At 27.7% G+C, this 19,697-nt stretch overlaps 1 protein-coding gene and 2 non-coding genes across 5 annotated transcripts in view; all 3 read left to right on the forward strand.

The window, feature by feature from the left end:
* Window positions 1-8,060, forward strand: part of LOC100168146 (vacuolar protein sorting-associated protein 13) — a 28,447-nt gene extending 20,387 nt beyond the window's left edge. For 2 of the 3 annotated variants that reach the window (XM_029488722.1, XM_003245530.4), the window contains exons 51-61: window positions 809-984; window positions 1,061-1,180; window positions 1,281-1,396; window positions 1,764-1,959; window positions 2,487-2,604; window positions 2,705-2,826; window positions 2,902-3,071; window positions 6,194-6,308; window positions 6,961-7,101; window positions 7,164-7,331; window positions 7,403-8,060. In XM_029488722.1, the coding sequence (XP_029344582.1) occupies window positions 809-984; window positions 1,061-1,180; window positions 1,281-1,396; window positions 1,764-1,959; window positions 2,487-2,604; window positions 2,705-2,826; window positions 2,902-3,071; window positions 6,194-6,308; window positions 6,961-7,101; window positions 7,164-7,331; window positions 7,403-7,504 (1,544 nt within the window). In that variant the 3' untranslated portion in view covers window positions 7,505-8,060. Of the gene's footprint in view, window positions 1-808; window positions 985-1,060; window positions 1,181-1,280; window positions 1,397-1,763; window positions 1,960-2,486; window positions 2,605-2,704; window positions 2,827-2,901; window positions 3,072-6,193; window positions 6,309-6,395; window positions 6,609-6,960; window positions 7,102-7,163; window positions 7,332-7,402 lie in introns of those variants that run through there. The other variant, XM_008186398.3, reaches the window with a different exon arrangement.
* A 9,480-nt stretch (window positions 8,061-17,540) lies between these two features.
* On the forward strand, window positions 17,541-17,613 carry TRNAR-UCU. The gene has a single exon. It is a non-coding gene; the product is annotated as a tRNA-Arg (tRNA).
* A 928-nt stretch (window positions 17,614-18,541) lies between these two features.
* TRNAR-UCU lies at window positions 18,542-18,614 on the forward strand. The gene has a single exon. It is a non-coding gene; the product is annotated as a tRNA-Arg (tRNA).
* Window positions 18,615-19,697: the final 1,083 nt, after the last annotated feature.

Consider the following 19,697-nt stretch of genomic DNA (forward strand, 5'->3'; position numbering starts at 1 on the left):
ATGGTGTTTTTTTATTTTTTTTATTTTTATATCCTGTATACAAAATTTCTTCCAGAAGGAGTGTTTCGATTTCAACATATAGTACCTTATCTTTTAGCAAACTGGATCAAGATGGTACTTTAGAGAGGTCATTTTCCGATTTTCTCAATAGTTATTTAATGCCACGGGAAAAACCACCAGAAAATTACGAAAAAACGCTAAAAATTGGATTTTAATTTCCAACGTTTTGTTTATCACCATAGAAACGAATAAAAAATTATAATATTTTAATATTATTTCAACTTACATGATAAAATAAATAATAACAAAATATAAAATATCCAGACTGACAAACCGTCTCTGCTCAGAATTGTTTTTCTTATACAATGATATTATATCATTGTATTCAAGTCTAATACAACCATCATACAATGACCCACTTGTAATCTACTGTACAGCAGAGCGACATCCACTTACCTGCTTTTTAAGATTAGTGTTTTCAAAATATCAACATAGATAAAAATAAAATGACTATAAAAAACTTAAAGTTGTTATATTTTTTAATAGTATTCACTTTAATATATAGTGCTTGGCCAATATGGCCAATCTTTAAACATGTAAAATCAGTTATTTAAATTGTTAAACCTGTACACTTAAAAGTATATTTTAATATTTTGGAAAGTCATTTATTTATGTATTTATGTATCATATAATTTATGTTTTCAAATTAAACTAAATCAATATTATACTCAAAGATTACATATTTTGGATTATCCTGTATATGGAAATTAAATTCAAATTCTAACCAATTAATAAATTAATATTTTAGAACGAAAGCCATTTGTGGAGCTTAGTATTGTAGAACGATTGAATAAATACAGTTCAGTTAAACAATATAAATATTATAAAATGCTTATTCAAGAATTTCATATCAAACTTGATATTGGTTTTATCAATGCTATAATAAAAATGACAGAAAAATATGAACTCTCTGAAGAAGAAAGGGTTTGTTTAATTGATTTTTTTTTAACAGTTAATTTATTGTAGAAAGTATATCACTAAACAATATATATTATTTTAGTTAACTATGTTCAATGAAGATTTAACATATGCCAGTAAGCCATTGCAATCTCAAATGATGACTTTTTCTTTACAAGAACAAAAGAATTATTATGATATGCTTCATTTTTCACCACTTAAGGTTTGTGACTGCAAATCATATATTATTTTGTAAATCAGTATGTAAAAAATATTCTATATTATGTAAATTTAATTTTAAATCATACATTTTTTATATTTAGATACATGTTACATTTTCATTAAGTGGAGATGAATTAGAAAATATTCCTCCAATTATTAATATAATCTTGCAGAGTATTGGTGTTACTATTACTAGTGTTCAAGATGTTGTTTTAAAGTAAGTGTTATAACATTGTTTTAAGTTGACACAGCACAAACTGTAATCACCAGCTGTTATTATTATTTATTCTTAAAATGTATATTTGTATATTGTATATTGTATGTATTTATCAACTATATACTGCAAATAACAATGGTAGCAGAAGAGTAGTATTGTTCAAACAGAGCCTCCTCTGCTGTCGGTTAAACGGTGGGGGGAAGTGTTTTAACATATTAAAATGTGAGTTATATAATAGATATAGTTTTATATATTTTATTAAAAAAAAAAAAAAATTGCTGAATATGATCAAGCATGGTAGATAATGGGTGTAAAATATAACTAAATATGTTTTAATTTCTATAAATTGACAATATTGTGTTTGTAGGTTGGCATTTTTTGAAAGACAATATGTTTTGCTTAATCAGCGTCAATTGATGATGGAAGCTCAACATCACTATGTCAGTCAACTAATAAAACAACTTTATGTGCTTGTCTTGGGTCTTGATGTATTGGGAAATCCGTTTGGTCTGGTATCAGGCTTTAAGCAAGGAGTTGAAGATTTATTTTATGAGCCTTTCCAAGTAAATAATAATTATTAAGCTGAAATAGTATTTTTAAATTTAAGAGTATGTCAGTGAAGTATTTGTTTTCTCTCTCTGACCGGCACGGAACATAGCAAATTTACATTCAATAGAATCATGTGTCGTTAGCTTTAATATTAGAATGAATTGACCCATGAATCATTATCAAATCTAAAGTTAAGTGTTTAAATCTGTGTTTAAAAGTTAGCTTTTTTAATTTATTTAAAATTTTCTGTGATGTATAAATATTTTACATGCTTTTAACTTTTCATATAAATTGAAATAAATAAAAAAAAACTGATACAAAAATATTCTTTTTAATGCGAGATTGGTTTGGCTGGATGCAAATTTTCTGGGAGTAGAGAGGAAATAAATAGTGTGCTGTAATTCTCTTAGCGGCTATAGAACTAGTCATTGCCCATAAGAAAAGTTTTTATATTGGAACATAGTCCTTGATGCTGCTGTGATAAAATGTAGAATTAAAATATTATTTTGGTAAATTTAACTTATTTAATAAATAAATGTAGGGTGCAATTCAAGGCCCTGAAGAATTTGCCGAAGGATTAGTATTGGGTGTAAAGAGTTTATTTGGACATACAGTTGGAGGTGCAGCAGGAGCAGTTGGAAGAATAACTGGAGCCATGGGTAATTTAATAAATTTAATAAATTTAAAAATATTGAAAAAAATCTTAAATTGTTTTTAATAATTTGTTATTTGTGTACTTCATTAATTTTAATATAAAAGGGAAAGGTATTGCTGCTTTAACATTTGACAAAGATTATCAAAAGAAACGACAAGAAATAATGAATCAGCAACCAAGTAATATACCAGCTGGTTTAGCACAAGGGGGTCGAGGTTTTGTTTTGGTAATTATTTTTCTTGTTTTGTATGATAATAAGTAAGATATTTAATGTCTTAGTTATTGGTTTAAATTTAATTAGGGCGTTGTGGAAGGTGTAGAAGGTGTCTTTGAAAAACCTATCAGCGGTGCTCGTAGTGATGGCATTAAAGGATTTTTCAAGGGAGGTTGTAAAGGAATGGTTGGCCTTGTAGCCAGACCTTTATCTGGAGCATTAGATTTTACTAGTGGAACTTTGAACACCATAAAACGGTTTGTATAAATTGCATGATATATACTGCCTAAAAAGACGCCACACCCACTTGTGGCTTACAAATGTATAACATAGACAATTTTTTGTTCAAAATGATCCATTTTACTCTATTAATTTTTAAATTAAAAGTGAATCAATCTATTATAAAATTTAAAGATAAGATTTTTATCTATGGCAGCTCAGAGAATTTTATTGGTATTTTAATTACAAAGCAAGTTATGAATATTTTAAAACTCATTTTTTTGTACTTTTTAAAATGATTACATCTTGCTTCAAAATTAAAATATCGATAAAAACCTTCGAGATGCAGATGCCCAAGCAGTGTGATATTATGATGCACAGGAGCACATGAACTACCCAAAAAAATAAAAAAATAATTAGATACCTATGGTAACATATAATGCACATGGTCAATAAAAAAATGTTTTTGCAGTTTTTCACGTTGAGAAGTGTGTCTATAAACGATTAAATAATTCGCAAAAATTGTTTGTGCTCCGGGCGGCCGTGTAAATATTAGCTTTTTGGAGCACATTTAATGTGTGCACCGAACCTATTATTATCGTGTCGCGATGGCGTGTAGTTCGTCGAAACGATAACACTGTACATTATCCATTAATTGCGTTATTATTTTACATTATTTTGATATGCACCCATAACAAAATGAATATTTTTACCATCTTATTTCTTGTGCACCACCTTAGGTTAACCTTACAAGCCGCCACTGTGTCCAAGACAATAATTCACTCTAATAAATGTATTATTGTGAACTTAAAATGTACCATGTAATATGCTTGTAATACAAATACAACACATTTAGGCGTAGCATTGTCTTAAGAGGACATAACACAGGCATTTGTTATCAACGTCTTATAAGTGCGTAACAGTAAATTTACACTCAGCAGATCACGTTTACCTTTGTTAGCTTAAGAATTAGAGTGAATTTACCTATTATGAAACTTGATGCTAAGAACATTATCTGTGTTTGTATGTGAGTTTTTACAATAGTTAAATTTCTTAGCAAGTTTTACGTATATAATATAGCATAAATTAAAAATGCTTTTAACTCTCTTAAAAACTGGGTACTTATTTAGTATGCTACATACCATTCCAATGTATACTAACTAATTTCAGTTTATATGGCCAACCGCTTAATGTGGGCAAATGAGTTTGGTCCCAACTTGTTTACATTAAGCGGAATCCACTGTATTATTTTATATTTTTATTTAATTGTATTTCAGGAAAGTATCTGTGACTTGAGTTATTAAGATAAACAACATTAATTACCGATAAATATCTACCAAGACTTACAATAACATACTTTTAGATATTAAATAATTTTATAAAAAATAGTCTGTGTTGTGTCCTTCCACCTCACGTTGTTAAACAACAGAATTGTTATACCACCATCTAAAAGAGTAATGGTGGTGGTCTATTAAAACACAGTACAACAGTTTATTTGAAGTTTCCTTGGATGACGTAAACACAACATAACAATATATAACGTATTAAAATAATTGACAATTATGATCATTAGCATTACATTAAGTAAACTGTAGTTAATTAAATTGTTATTAATCAGGAGGTAGGTATGCAAAAATGATAACCTCCCATAAACTGTTTTTGGTAAATAGGTAGCTTTTTCAGTAGGTAGCATACTACATCAAAGTAAAGGTAAGTAACATACTAGTTTACTTCACGAGTACCGAAAACTGAAATATTATAATAAAAAAATCCACATATAAACACGGATAATGTTCTTTCCATCAAGTTTCATAATAGGTCGATTCACTCCAATTTTTAAACTAACAAAGCTAAACGTGATCTGCTGAGAGTAAATTTGGTATGTTGTGCACTTATATGACGGAGAAAGAAAATGTCAGTTTAACGTCCTTTTAATATAAATATCAAATCTATACCGGGTGATTCTTTTATCATTGAACACTCATTATTTCAAAAAGTCTAAATTTTTTTGAAAATATTTTTTTACGTAGTTTCAAGTCGTTTATAAAACAACGTTTTGAAATAATGAGTGTTCAATGATAAAAGAATCGCCCGGTATAGTTAACAGGACACATGTGTTGTCTCTGTTTTACAAGTGTGTAACATACCAAATTTTACGCTCAGCAGATCATATTTAGCTCTGTTAGTTAAAAAGTTAGAATAAATTGACTTCTCAGAAAATTTAAAGATAAGATTAATATCTAGGCAACCTCATATTATAATTTTAAGCAAGTTATGAGTATCTTATAATCGTAAATTGTTTGTACATCTTAAAATTCTCATAACTCGCATTAAAATGAAAATATAATAATAAATCTATGAGGATGCCTAGATAATAATCTTACCTTTAAATTTTATAAGAGATAAATTCACTCTTCTTTTTAAACTAACGGAGCTAAACGTCAGTAGATCACGTACAATTTGGTATGTTACGCACTTGTAAGACAGAGACAACACATGGCAGGTACTACGTCCTCTTTATGTAAAAAGACAAATATACACTAAGTTGGTACTTTAATATGTTTATAGTATTTTTTTCTTTTGAAGTTTTTGAATACACTAATTTGTGATATTATCTTCTACTTTAAAATTGAATGTGTATATAGTTGTACTATACACAATGTTGAATGTGCAAATATTTAATATTGAACTAATTTAGAAATGGTGAAGAGGATTAATCAATAAATATTATATAGAGATTTTAGTAAATATTTTCTCCACTTATTTCACTTGTGCTTACATAAATAACTATTGTTTTAAACTAACAGTTAAAATAATTAATTTAAATATCTATACATCAATATAAATAACTATACTGTAGCTAGTAGTTTAAAAAATATTCTAAATGAAAATTACTTAATTTTAATCAATTTGTTATATTATTATTAAGATAAAGTTAAGTTCAGATCACAAAATTGTATTTTGAAGAAAAACCACATGTCAGATTTTTCTCATTAATGTTATGTATTGCAAAACTGCACAAGTATTTAGATAAATCAAAAGTTACCAAAATTAAAAAAAAATACAAAATCAAAGTATCAAAATATCTAGTTTTAAATTATTAAAAAATTTAACAAATAATTGAATTGAAACTAAAATATATTAAAATATCATTAATCAGGGTTACCGATACAACATCAGAAGTGCAACGTGTTCGCTTACCAAGGTTTTTCAGAGAAGATAAACAAGTGCGACCGTACAATAAACGAGAAGCTGAGGGATATAAACTTTTAAAGGTGAACCAATCTAATGTTTTTAATTATATTTGAACAGTTAATATAAATTTATTTTTTTACTAAATGTATGATTGTTTATTACCTTAGGGAGAGTAAGGAAATGGTGATAAGAAAATAGTTAGTATTGGATTTATCTTATATTCAATAATAGAGATAAGTATATGTGTATATTCTTCTTTACTTCTGAATTTCTAATCACTTTTTGCTTACTCTTCATCTTTTGCTTATATTAATTTATTGAAATGCAACAAATTGTATTAACAAATTACATTTAAATGAAACAACTTGTGATTATTTTATATATATATTAAAAGAACACATTTTAAACTGTATTATAATTTATGTTAACCTAACCTAACCAAGTGTTTATAATTCAAATCATTTTAGAATAGAAAAATAATTTAAAAAATTTGTTTTTTAATAAAATGTTATTGCAAAAAACATGTATGTTAGTTTTTGATCTTTTTCCATCTCCTAAGGTTATTTGCATTACATTAGTACCGAGGTAATAAAAGAAATCTAGTATCTAATTAATATTGACAGAGTTTTGATGCATAAGCAATCTAAGATTCCTGTAAGTTAGTAAAAATATTGTGGTAAGCAAGTTAAACTGTTTATATTATACTAAATTTTATAAGATAAAATGTTACAGATTGCTGGAAAAGGGGTGTATAAACTATCAGACAACTATATTTATCACATTCAAACTATGCCTACTGATAAAGAAATTTTCATTGTCACGTCACAAAGAGTAATGTATATTACTCGGAGTTATTGGACTGACTCTTATAAAGTATTTTTCATACAATTTTAATATTATAAAATAATTTACATTTAAAATTTTGTTTCAATTAGATTCAGTGGGAGTATGTTTGGTCAGCTATGACTAGGCATCCAAAAATAAAACAAAATGGAATATCACTCTATGGAAAACATAATAACAATTTACGTCGTTGGTGGTGTTTCAAAGTTAAGCAGTCTAATGTTAGGTTAATTTTGATATCAGACCCTGAACTATGCTCTGTATGTATTTATATTTAAACATAATGTTTATTTTTTAATATTACTAATTATTATTTATTTATTAATTTTAGTGGATAGTTGATAAAATTAGTGAACTTATGGAAAGTGATGATCCAGATATGAAATCCACTCAATCTTCTAATGTATCACTTATTAACAGTTTAGACAATTAAGCATTAAACAATAATTATTTCTCAGCTTATTTCTCACACTTTAAATGCCATATATTTTTATTCTACTATATTTCTATTGTGTATAAACAAACTAAAATGAACCAATATTGTCAATTTATGAAAATCTGTGATGTATTGAGCTTAATTTTTTTATTATTGATTATAAGAAAGAGTAATAATGGTTTGTATTAGTTAATAACATATATTTTTTAAATGTTATGTTTCTCCGTTATTTATGTTATATTGTTGTGTTATCTATAAGAGTGAGTTTGCTAAATATTTTTTTACGTCACATCCATGAGATTGTTTAATTATTTCTTTCATTACTTAAATATTATACTTAATATTTTAATTGTTGATCTGTGAAGACCATCTTTATATTTCATTACTTATATCTTTTACTTAATTTTATATTGTTTAATTTTTAATTTTTATAGTTTTGCAATATTTATTATTGATATTGTATAATAAATTAACTTATTTGTTGCTACAAAGTTATACAAGTGTGAATGTCGTAACTTAAAAAATATATAATATAGTCAAAGCTGGACACTAACTAGTTTGAAAGTCAAAGTTAAGTTAGTTTTAATTCATATTAACTTTGTAACTAAGCTAATTAAATTTAATGTGTAAAATAATCTAATCGAACTTGTTAAAAATAATAAGTAACTAGCTTTTTTTTTAATTTGTTGAATTTTTCAATTTCTTATTTTATTAAACTTTCTATATTTTAATGACTGGTATTCCGAGAAATTAAGGTTATTACCTACCTATTTGAAACATTTGATCAAATTCTCTGTTGACAGTTATTCAATTTAATTTTTCATTCATCACTAATAATTCAAGTTAGTTACCCCTACCTACCTACTTAATGATAAATTTATGTAATGCATTACATTTGAAAAAAAGTTTTTTAAATGCATGTTTTAAACTAAAAAAAAAACTAACTTTTTAAGTTAGAAATTTGGTAAATTTCAGAAACTAACTTATATCTTAACTTAGTTACTCTTTATATTAAAATAACTTAACTTCAACTATAGTTGAAAAAAATGACAACTTGTCCAGGTTTGAATATAGTATGCCCTAAAATAATGTTACTTCAGAAGTTTTAATTAAAAACTATGCGAGATGACCATTGTTCATCAAAAATGGTAACACCTAAGTAAAATATAGGATTGATTGAAATATTTTATTCAATGAGGGTCAGAATATGTTTGGAGATTCAATGTAGGTAGTGATTCTGTAAATGACAATAGATCAATAAATCTTAATAAAGATAGTAAATCAGTAAGTTTTGCCAAACATGAAGAATGTCAGTATCAGCATTTATTAAATATGTTAACGCTATTAAGCAAAATCAGGTCAAGAAGAAATTAATTTAATCAAGACAAAAACTACATAAACAAAATATTAGAATTATCAATTTAAAAATATCATCCTTTTATGTCAATACAACCAAGATGTTTGCTTTTTTATGAAAAAATTGGATCTAACACTTAAGTTTGAATAACTAATTTAATTATTTTATTTTGTTGAAAACCCCTGGTCGTTGGTACTTGGCTGCCACAATAATGTAAAACATAAAATGAATTACAATACATTGGTTATTTTGAAACACATTAGGATAACTCATTGAAATAATTTTGTACGGGTAGTTATGTATTATCGAGGAACGCCAATATGTAGGTACCTACTACCTATCTATTGGCTATTCTGTAGTTTTGTGTAGTGTGTATGAGGAAGTCCCTCATCCGTCACCCAGGTCGGACTTAATGACTGAAAGAATAAGATAATTTAATCAATTATTTGTAGACTGTATGTGATTTATCGTATGTGTAATATTAATATTGTATTTAGTTTTTCTAAAATTAATGCAACATTGGTCCTTGTAAGTGTGTAAAAGAAAAATATAACAATTTATTTTAACTTCAAGATAATATTATTGTTGGGATTTGTAAATTAGCAGATGTTATTGATTGTCAATTATATTTAAATAAGTTTATTTTATTTTGGGAACCAACTAAATATTTCTTTAGATTCTGAGTGGAGCGATGAATGTATTGATTTTACAATGATGTATGTTTTTATATTTTTTATTTTTTATTTTTTTAAATTTATTTTTATTTTTGTGTCATTGTATACGATTAGTAGTCGAAATAATGCTTCGAGTATCTTGTTCAACGGGTAAGTGAATCTAGTTGGTACTTTTGGGAGGTCAAAATTGAAAATTCCCAATAATTTTCCAAAGCGCCCGGAGAAACAAAATAAAATTTCAGGAAAAACGGGAATTTTCACGCAAAATCGGCTTTTGACGAAATCGATTTTGGCTTTTGGTGCTTCTATAAAACAAATGATTGTAAATACATGACATTTTCACTGAATGTTTATATCAGCCTTTTCTTTACATGAAAACATTTTCAAAATATTTTGACTTGTTTTGAGCCGCTGTTTACGGATATACTCAGTTTCCAACTTTTTTATAGGTTTTTTTTCTATTAATGTCAATAAAACTTTATTTGTTGTGTAAAAAAGCTCGCAAATTTAATACAAAGCTCCTACTATATTTTTAATATGATATTTAAAAAATATTAAAAATCCTTAGAAACAGTTTTTTTATAAGCGTTTAAAGTTCAAATTTGAAAAGATACGGAAAAATCACGAAAATTAGCAAATATTTTTGAGTTAAGCATTCATAAAATTTTTTTCTTTTTAGATCTAAGATTTGAAAATTTAATACAAGATTATTTAGAAGTTTATCTACCTTTATCAAAAGTCAAAACAAAAATTTTTACAAGCCAATCAAATTACATTTTTATGAGCGATTGAAGTTCATATTTTTACAATATTAGATATTCACTCGATTTCTCATGTAGCGATTTTGTTAATTTGCTGTAATTCAAAAACGAATAACTGTAGATACATGAAAATTTTACTGAATATTTATATTCTCATTTTCTATACACCATCAAATTTTGAAAATATTTTGACTCTTTTTGAGCTGTTTACGGGCATTGTTTATAGTTTTCAATTATTTTGGTTTTTTTTTCCATAATATTTGTCTATAAAATTTTATTTGTTTGGTTAAAAAGCGTGAAAATTTAATACAAGTCTCCTGATATATTGCTTAAACGGCAGTTGAAAAGTATTAAAAATGCATACGCACAATTTTTTTTTTATAAGCATTTAAGGTTGGCATTTTGACAAAATATATCAAATTTAGAATTTAATAATTATTTTGTAGTTAAAAATTCATAAAATGTTCAACTTTTATAGCTAAGGATTGAAAATTTAAAACAAGGTTCCACGTAAATAGGTTATATATAAATTACTTTATTCACAATAATATCATCAAATATACTTAGTAATATCATAGGCTAACTGACTGTCTGACTGTATTCGGTCAGAGTCGTTTTTCCTATACAATAATATTATATCATTGAATTCAAATTTAATACCATCCATTATACACTATACAGTGACCCACTTGAAACCTACTGTACGGCAGTACGACATCCACTTATCCACCTTTTTTATTCATAAACCTACACCACCTATACGGAATTAGAATAATAGAATATTCAACAGTGATAAAAGTTATTAGTTAACAGTTCAACAGTTCTTCTAGCACGTGTTTAAAAGTTCAAAATTACCTCGCTAGATGCCACTTCTGTATTGTCGGATTCGTTGAGTGAAATTTGCGAAAGCCACATAAATAGTCTCCAGGAAATAATATAATCTCTACAGTTTACAGTACAGTTTATATCACGGTTTAAGATAGTCTATCTTAAACCATGGTTTGTATACTTATCTATGGACTTTGACAGTACCTACCATCTAGTGATGTACATAGGTAATTTGAGAGCATATGCAGTCAAATAAAGTTAACCTGTGTTTATAATTAAAGATAATACCTACTTATTATTTATTATTTATACTTTCCCTCAAGTAACTATAGTAACATTTTTATAAAGATATAAATTACAACTTACAAGTGTATACCTATAAACTTGTTTATAAAGTAAGTAGGTACCCAGTAACTAGGTACCTACTCTATAAGATAAAATCAAATGAATTAATTATCACCATAAAATATATATGTATATAAAAAAGTATATGTTTTCTCATTGTTCAGTTTAATCTTTTAAATGTTAGTACAGTTAATTTATTTTCATTTTTAAGACGAAATTGTAATAGTCTTCAATTTGGCAATATATCATATTGTCATACCTGTTTGGCCGTGCCGAGGATATCAGTGTTTGCCTACCTAAGTTTCATTCATCAAAAACTTCAAATTTCAAACAATATAGTTACAATTAAAGCACTAAAGCCGGATTCCCATTGCACGAAGGCATAACACTGTGAATTAGAGCTTGGACCCGTTGCAACACGATTGCGCACCAAATAATGTGTGTATACATATACTATAATATACTATGTATAATAATTTATGTACAACATAAAAATATAAACTAATAGGTATATAGGTACAACACTTACATAGAAAATTATCTTACATTCTTACGTCTAATTTTGGACGATTATTTACTTAAAAACTATGTAGAAACTGATGCACAATTCCAACCAACATTATGGGCAGATAAACCATTAGAAGAAGCTAGAACCACTAATAGTCCAGAATCTTTTCATATGTATTATAATTCGCAGTTTTATACCTCGCATCCTCGCGCCCATCTTTAGATCAAGTATAATAAACATAATACTATTATGTATTTAAACTGAAACATATTTAGAAATGAATAGTGTTAAACGTAATGAAAAAAATAAATTACGAATAGACCAAGAAAACAACATTACATTTACATATAACGGATACTTGGGAAAAATATAAAAATAATAAAACATCAATGAATGATAATTTACAAGCAACGGGACCTCCACGTTTTTTTGCTAATCACCAAATGTAATTTTTAAATACAATTACATATTAGAAAATGTATGATTAATATATGATTCGTATTATGTTTAATTTTTATATGAACAAAAAAAATATTGACTAATGACTATATCTGTATACATTGAGTATGAACATGTGATTTAGAAACAAAAAAAATTTTTAACCAAGCCAACAATGAGATAATTTGTTATCAGTCCTAAGCCTGTATAACAATTGTAAAGGAAAATTTAAAATTAATAGCTAATATAAGTTATTGAGTGCATGTATATGAAAATTATAGAAAATATGTATTGTATATATTATTTTATGTTGTACATAAATTATTATACATTCATACATAGTAGGTATATAGTATATACATCACATATCATTTGGTACGCAATCGTGTTGTGATTTTATCAGGTAAATACTGCCCTCCATAGGTGGTACTACGGGGGTGGCAGAGTAGGCAACTGCCCCTCCTGTGAACCGTACCTGCAGTATTAATACATAATTCCTTATTAACAACCCCCCCCCCCCCCTGAACATTTAGTTAGATGGTTAAAATATTTTCTGGCCCCCCCTGCCAAGAGGGTCTAGTACGGCCTATTAAGGGGTCGGGGCGCAATCGTGTTGTAATTATTCGGACCATCAAAGGAAAAAGTGCGCAATCGTGTTGCAGCCCTTGGGCCAATTGCGCCAAAACAAAATTTGAATTTAAGGGTCAACATATCAATTGTGCAACTTATATTTTAGGATCAGAGTACCAATTGCACTTGTATTCAAATTTGCCAGGCGGCTACCGGGCTACCTTCAGAAATATTGTTGTTCGATCTAATTCCATCAACATCATTTATCAACATAAACACACTAAAATACTTGAAAATTAAAAACATATTTATTGATCAATTGATTACTGGTTAGAGTGACTAGTTATAATACATTTTATAGCGGTATCGGGAATTTTATGAAACGTTATTATTATTACAGACATTAATTGATCACGGAAGTATGCATTTGAGTGATGGACGAAAACAAGTTATCATCATCATACATTTTATAAAATTGACGATCAAAAAGTAACTTGTTCAATGTGAAGAAAAAAAATTCTTTATTTATTTATATTACCTATATTATGTATTATGCATTAATACTCGCAAAAAATCGGTTAGTGTAATCATTTATTATATAATTACATAGCTAATGTCCTAAGTTGCCAGGCTCAAGCTCAATAAAAAAAAAAATTATATGATCCTAAAATGTATAAAGCGGTATATGAAAAAGTAATTTTAAGCACAATAAATTGGTAAGTTCCCATGTATTTATATGGGCGAGATGGCTATAGCTTTTTATGTTTCGGGTAGGTACACAACATATAAATCTAAAAATACAACTAATCAAAATGTATACGGAGGGGGTTGAACATAATTCCGAGGGGGGACTATAGCCCCCTTGTCTTTACCTAAATAACATCATGTATTCATATTATATCAGATCGAGTTTTTCTTAACAAGGATTTAGGAATTTATATTGACTCGTCTCTTTCATGTAATGTCCTCACACACTGCAGTGGTGGCGGTGGCGTTACATTCTATTGTCTTTGATTTACCGCGCGGTGAGCGGTGAAATGTATCCTGCAGCAATTCACCTCCACCGCTAGAGTGTGTGAGGACTGAGGACTTTATTTTTTAATCATTTTCTTTAGTGAATTAATCCTGTTAATGTTTTATAACATCGCATATTATACTATACTTAAACCCATATATTTACCAATTATATTACTATTTATAAATTATATTTTAGATTTTAGATTCTGAGTGGAACGATGAATGTATTGATTTTTTAAAATTTTTAAAATTGTTGTCAGTCATCACCGTTTGGGGTAGTAATACTGCATCAATTTTCTTCAACAGTATATTGTTCGATGAGAAATAAATCTAGTTGGAGCAGTCGTGAGGTAAAAATTTAGTTTTAAAAAGCGCAGGGACAAACAAACTAAAAATATAAGGAAATACAAGAATTTTTCCGCAAAATCGGTTTTTAAGAAAATCGATTTTGGTTTTTGGTTCAGCTCTAAGACAAATGACCGTAGATACATGACATTTACACTGGTTGTTTATATTATAGCATTTTCTATACACAATAACATTTTCAAAAATGTTTGAAAAGTTTTGAATTGTTCACAAACATTTTCAGTTTCAAATTTTTTATTTTTTTTCTATGATAGTCAATCAAATTTTATTCGTAGGGTAAAAAAGTTTGACAATTTAATACAAGGCTCCTAATATAATATTGTTACAACTTACAATGATATTTTAAAAATATTAAGAAATAAGAATCCATAATCACATTATTTTTCCTAAGCATTTATAGTTCACATTTTGACAAAATACGGAAAAATTACGAAAATGTGCAAATTATTTTGAGTTAGAAATTCATAAAAATGTTTCATTTCAATCAAAGATTTGAAAATGTAGGTAATACAAAATACCTCATAAGTTATTCTATCTTAATTAAAAAAAAAATGTCGATATGAAAGAAAGTCAAATTAAATTTTTATGAGCGTTTGAAGTTCATATTTTTACAACATTGGGTATTTACTGGATTTCTCATGTAGTGATTTCCTTATTTTGTTGTAATTCAAAAACGAATAAACGAATAACACTCGAGATTTATATCAGATGTTTATTTTATCAATTCCTATACCTGATACAATTTTCAAAATAAATTGACTGTTTTCGAGCTGCTTACGGACATTTTAAATTTTAAATTTTTTTAGTTTTTTTTTTATAAATTTATTTTTTATAATTTTATTTGTCAAAAAGCGTAAAAATGTAATACAAGTCTCCTATATATTGTTACAATAGTAGTTGAAAAATATTAAAAATACATAGACTCATTTTTTTATGTAAGCATTTAAAGTTTGATTTTTAAAAATATTTATTAAATTTCAAATGTATAAATGATTTTGTAGATATAAATGTATAAAATATTCATCTCAAAAATACAAATACACAGTTTTTATTATAGTTATTTTATGTTCAGATTTGGACGAAGTTACATATTAAATAACCAAGAATAACGATTTTAGTTATTTTGTTGTAGTTTTAAAATATTAACTAGGTGATCCCGATCTCTGCGTTGCTCGTAAAATAAATTGTGATTGTTCAACTTCTCTTGGGTGCAACTCGTGCACTTTGTTGTCCGTAAAAAATGGCAACTCTTAAAAAATTATGATTGTTTAACTCCTTTTGGGTGTAACTCGTTACAGTGATTGCAACTCAGGCATTCAGCCACCCTGGTAGGCAATCCAGTGGCGTAGGGTGGACGTGGGGTAGACGTGAGGGTCAGATCCCACCCATTAGCTTTGGAGTGAATAATCGTACATATTGTGTTTGATGTGAATTTTGAATCAATTCAAATTATATTCATTGTTCCTTATTGTAAAGAATTGTACTACCTAAGTAAAAAGTTTTGAGAGAGTGGGGGATTTTCCAATTTTCCCCTCCTATATAGCTATGTCGTTTTCTTTTTTGATCCCCCTTTCAGAAATCACGACACTGACTGGCAATCCGACTACGTCGGATCGCGGACTAAGTACAACTCATTAACTTTGGTATAGGCAATGTTCGAAAATTTGAAGATGCAAGCTTGTACCTGATCTTAATAACGTATGGACCTGAAAACCGAATAACCCGAATAACCAATGGAAATCAATAATAAATACTAATTTATACTAATTATTTATCCTAACCACTTATACACAAACATTTCCACCGTAAATCTCAAAATCCCCGTTTGAGCTCCTCCCCAGATGGGCGGCAGGAGTGTGAAAAATACCTATTCTCAAACCTACTAAATATCCATACAAAATTTCATAAGCATCGGTCAAGCCGTTACGGAGGCGGGAGGAGTGCGACCACTAACTCTGTGATACGAGCAATTTATATATTAGATTCAACTTAAGGCTACCTACCATATTAATAATAATTAATAACAATAGGTAAATACATAATATAAAATATCCACACTGTCAAACCATATCTCCACTCAGAATCGTTTTTCGTATACAATGATATTAATATTATATCATTGAATTCAAATTTAATACCATCCATTATACAGTGACCATCTTGTAACCTATTGTAAAAGCAGGCAACATCTACTTACCCACCTTTTTTTTAATCTGCATATTTTAATTTAATATATAAATGCTTTTTTCTGAACTATTTAAGAGGACGCTACCCATACATTTGTTGTCTCCGTCTTACACACGCACGACATAACAAATTGTCGTTCACTAGTTTCAATAGTGTACTGTTACTTGTTAGTTTTGAATGTTTTGATACTAGAGTGAATTGACCTGTTATAAAACTTTTAGGCAAGAACATTATCTGTGGACTGTGATTAAGCGTTGCCGATTTTTCGAAATTTTAAAATTAATTAGGTAATTTTTAAGCAAAATATGGGTATGTGAAATATCAAAAATTAAAAATGCACATATCTTGCTTGGAAATTAAAATATCGAATAAAAGCCAACGATTAGGCACAGATAATGTTATTGTCTAAAAATAGATAATAGGTCAAATCACTCTATATCAAAACTAACAGCACACTATTGAAACTAGTGAACGAATATTTGCTATGTCGTACGTGTGTAAGACGGAGACAACAAATGTATGGGTAGCATCCTCTTAAGGAATATTTTAATGAATATTTGGCCAAATTTTAATGCATATAAGTGTATGCTTAATAAGGCAGTTTTTATAGGGCATGAACTTACAAACCCTACAGGCTGCAGCTTATGAATTATGAGAAACGTTGTATTACTATGTATATGTCTGATAAAATTGCAGCAATGCAGCTACTATTACATTTTCAAGTTTTCATAACGTACCTAGGTATCCATTTTCAATTTTCATACATTTATACTTACAAGTTACGACATATAGTACATACTTAATTATAGCTTACATACTTCAAAGTATGGCTTCATGGAAATATAATACGATTATTGTGCTATAATTTAGTATAAATAATATATATAGGTAAGTACTTATATTTATAAGTACTTATATTAGTCATTACACATCAGATACAATTTTTGAATGAAAGACACAATTTTTCTACCTACGTGTATCAGTCCCTGTAGCGCAGAGGATAGCGCGTTGGACTTCTAATCCAAAGGTCGTGGGTTCGATCCCCACCAGGGATGCATTTCTGAAAATTTTTACAATTTAACAATTTTATTCTTAGACTGGTGCCATTGTCTTATAGACCATGTCATGCTTCGGTATTCAGGTATATTAAAAAAAATTAGGCTTCTTCAACGATATATTTTTGAATATTGATATCGTTTTGTTTTGTGCAATAATGAATATCGAAACAAAATTTAGGTATCGATGTATCGATATTTCAAATTATCGTTAACTCGAAAAAATTGTATTTACATTTTAAAATGTATTATACAAGTTCTTTGGCGTTAAAATCAGATAGTTTCTGGTAATCCAAATACTCAAAGACCGGGGACCATAAATTAAATTTTAAATTTTCAGTAGGTACCTGTAAAAAAATAAAAATAATTTTTTTATATTATACGTATGTATTGCTATACAAAAGACTAAATTATATGTATAAAAAAAAATGTAAAATATTGATTAGAACAAAAGTTATTTCATCTAGTCTTCTTAGCTGTTATATTATAATCTGTATATTAACAATAATTTCAAATTGTATATTTATATTTTATGTACTATATTATTTTAATATGAGTGAAATAGTAACAGATAAGAAATTACCTATCCCAAAATTCACAACTATTTTAACATGATTTTTCTCTCCAGTACCAGTTAATTATATTCATTTAAAATACTGGTTATTTAGAATTGTGTACTATCTCGCTTCTCTTAATTGTTAAATTAGGAATTTCATTTGAACTACCTAGCTAAAAATCATCCAAGTAGGTACCAAGTAGAAAATTAATATAAAAAAGTACGTTGTATTTGTTAGATATGTCACTGATCAACGTTTCCGTATCGTTCCAACCTACATTCAAGATATATTGATATTTTTGTTAAAAAGATATCAATATTATAACTAATCTTGCACATCAATAACATGTTTTTTCATCAAAATATGTAACAGTCCCTGTAGCGCAGAGGATAGCGCGTTGGACTTCTAATCCAAAGGTCGTGGGTTCGATCCCCACCAGGGATGCATTGGCTAAATAATTTTTTTGCACTTTTTTCCAAACAATTTTATTTATTTAATATGATCGGTATGGTTATTATATTATAATTTCAAAAACCCCCAAAAACATAATAAATATATTATTTATAAATACCTATTATTTTCTTATGATTCACATAAAATATACTTACAGAATGTCATGTAATCATTGAACCTTTCATATTCTACTACCCATTATTTTGACTGTTTAAAATGTATTAAATTTGGAGCTATATAATAATATAATGCAATTATTATATAACCAGGATGGATAATATCTTGTATTTAGATACCTTTTTATTTATTTTATCTTGTGTTAAGAAACTATACACATTATTTACAAAAAATAAATGTATTCAAAGATGTTTTTAAATATTAGCCTCATGGTCCTCATGTAATTTCTATAGATGGTTGACGGAATCATAAAACTAATGGTAAAACAAGTTTAAAAAGGTCTCACGTAAGCACATTGCAGTGCATATTATAGAAAAATACCATAATACATATTATTATTGAACGCAGATAATTCGGTGTAAATAGATGCCTAACTAGTTTATATAATATAGATAATTATAGCCTATAGGTATAGCCGTATAGGTATACGTGTAGGTAATTTTAATCAGGGGCGTATTTACATGTTTCTCGCGTGTAGGCCTGTGGAAAATTGCCGCCCTAAATAACAAAACTACCATAGTATGTATACATAACATATTTTACAATAACAGAAAACGTATAAGTATAAACTTAAGCAATTTACCGCCTCTCAAAATTTGCTGCTGTAGGCACGTGCCTTGTATATAAATACTTCACTGATTGTAATTATTGTATTTATTATCGAGATTTCTGACAATGATGTCACTCGTCCCTATTGTCATTTGTCTATCTACAGTTGATATTGTAAGTATGTATAGGTATGCCGTATGCATAGGTTTAGCACCTACTATACCTATAGGGTACCTATATATTATAATATAACAAACAACTAAATTAAGTTAAATAAATATCATAAAAGTATTTTACGTTTTACCAATTTTACTTACTGAAATTATGATTATTAAAAAAAAAAAAATG

The sequence above is a fragment of the Acyrthosiphon pisum genome, chromosome A1 (genome assembly GCF_005508785.2).
Source record: "Acyrthosiphon pisum isolate AL4f chromosome A1, pea_aphid_22Mar2018_4r6ur, whole genome shotgun sequence".
Taxonomy (NCBI): Eukaryota; Metazoa; Arthropoda; class Insecta; order Hemiptera; family Aphididae; genus Acyrthosiphon; species Acyrthosiphon pisum.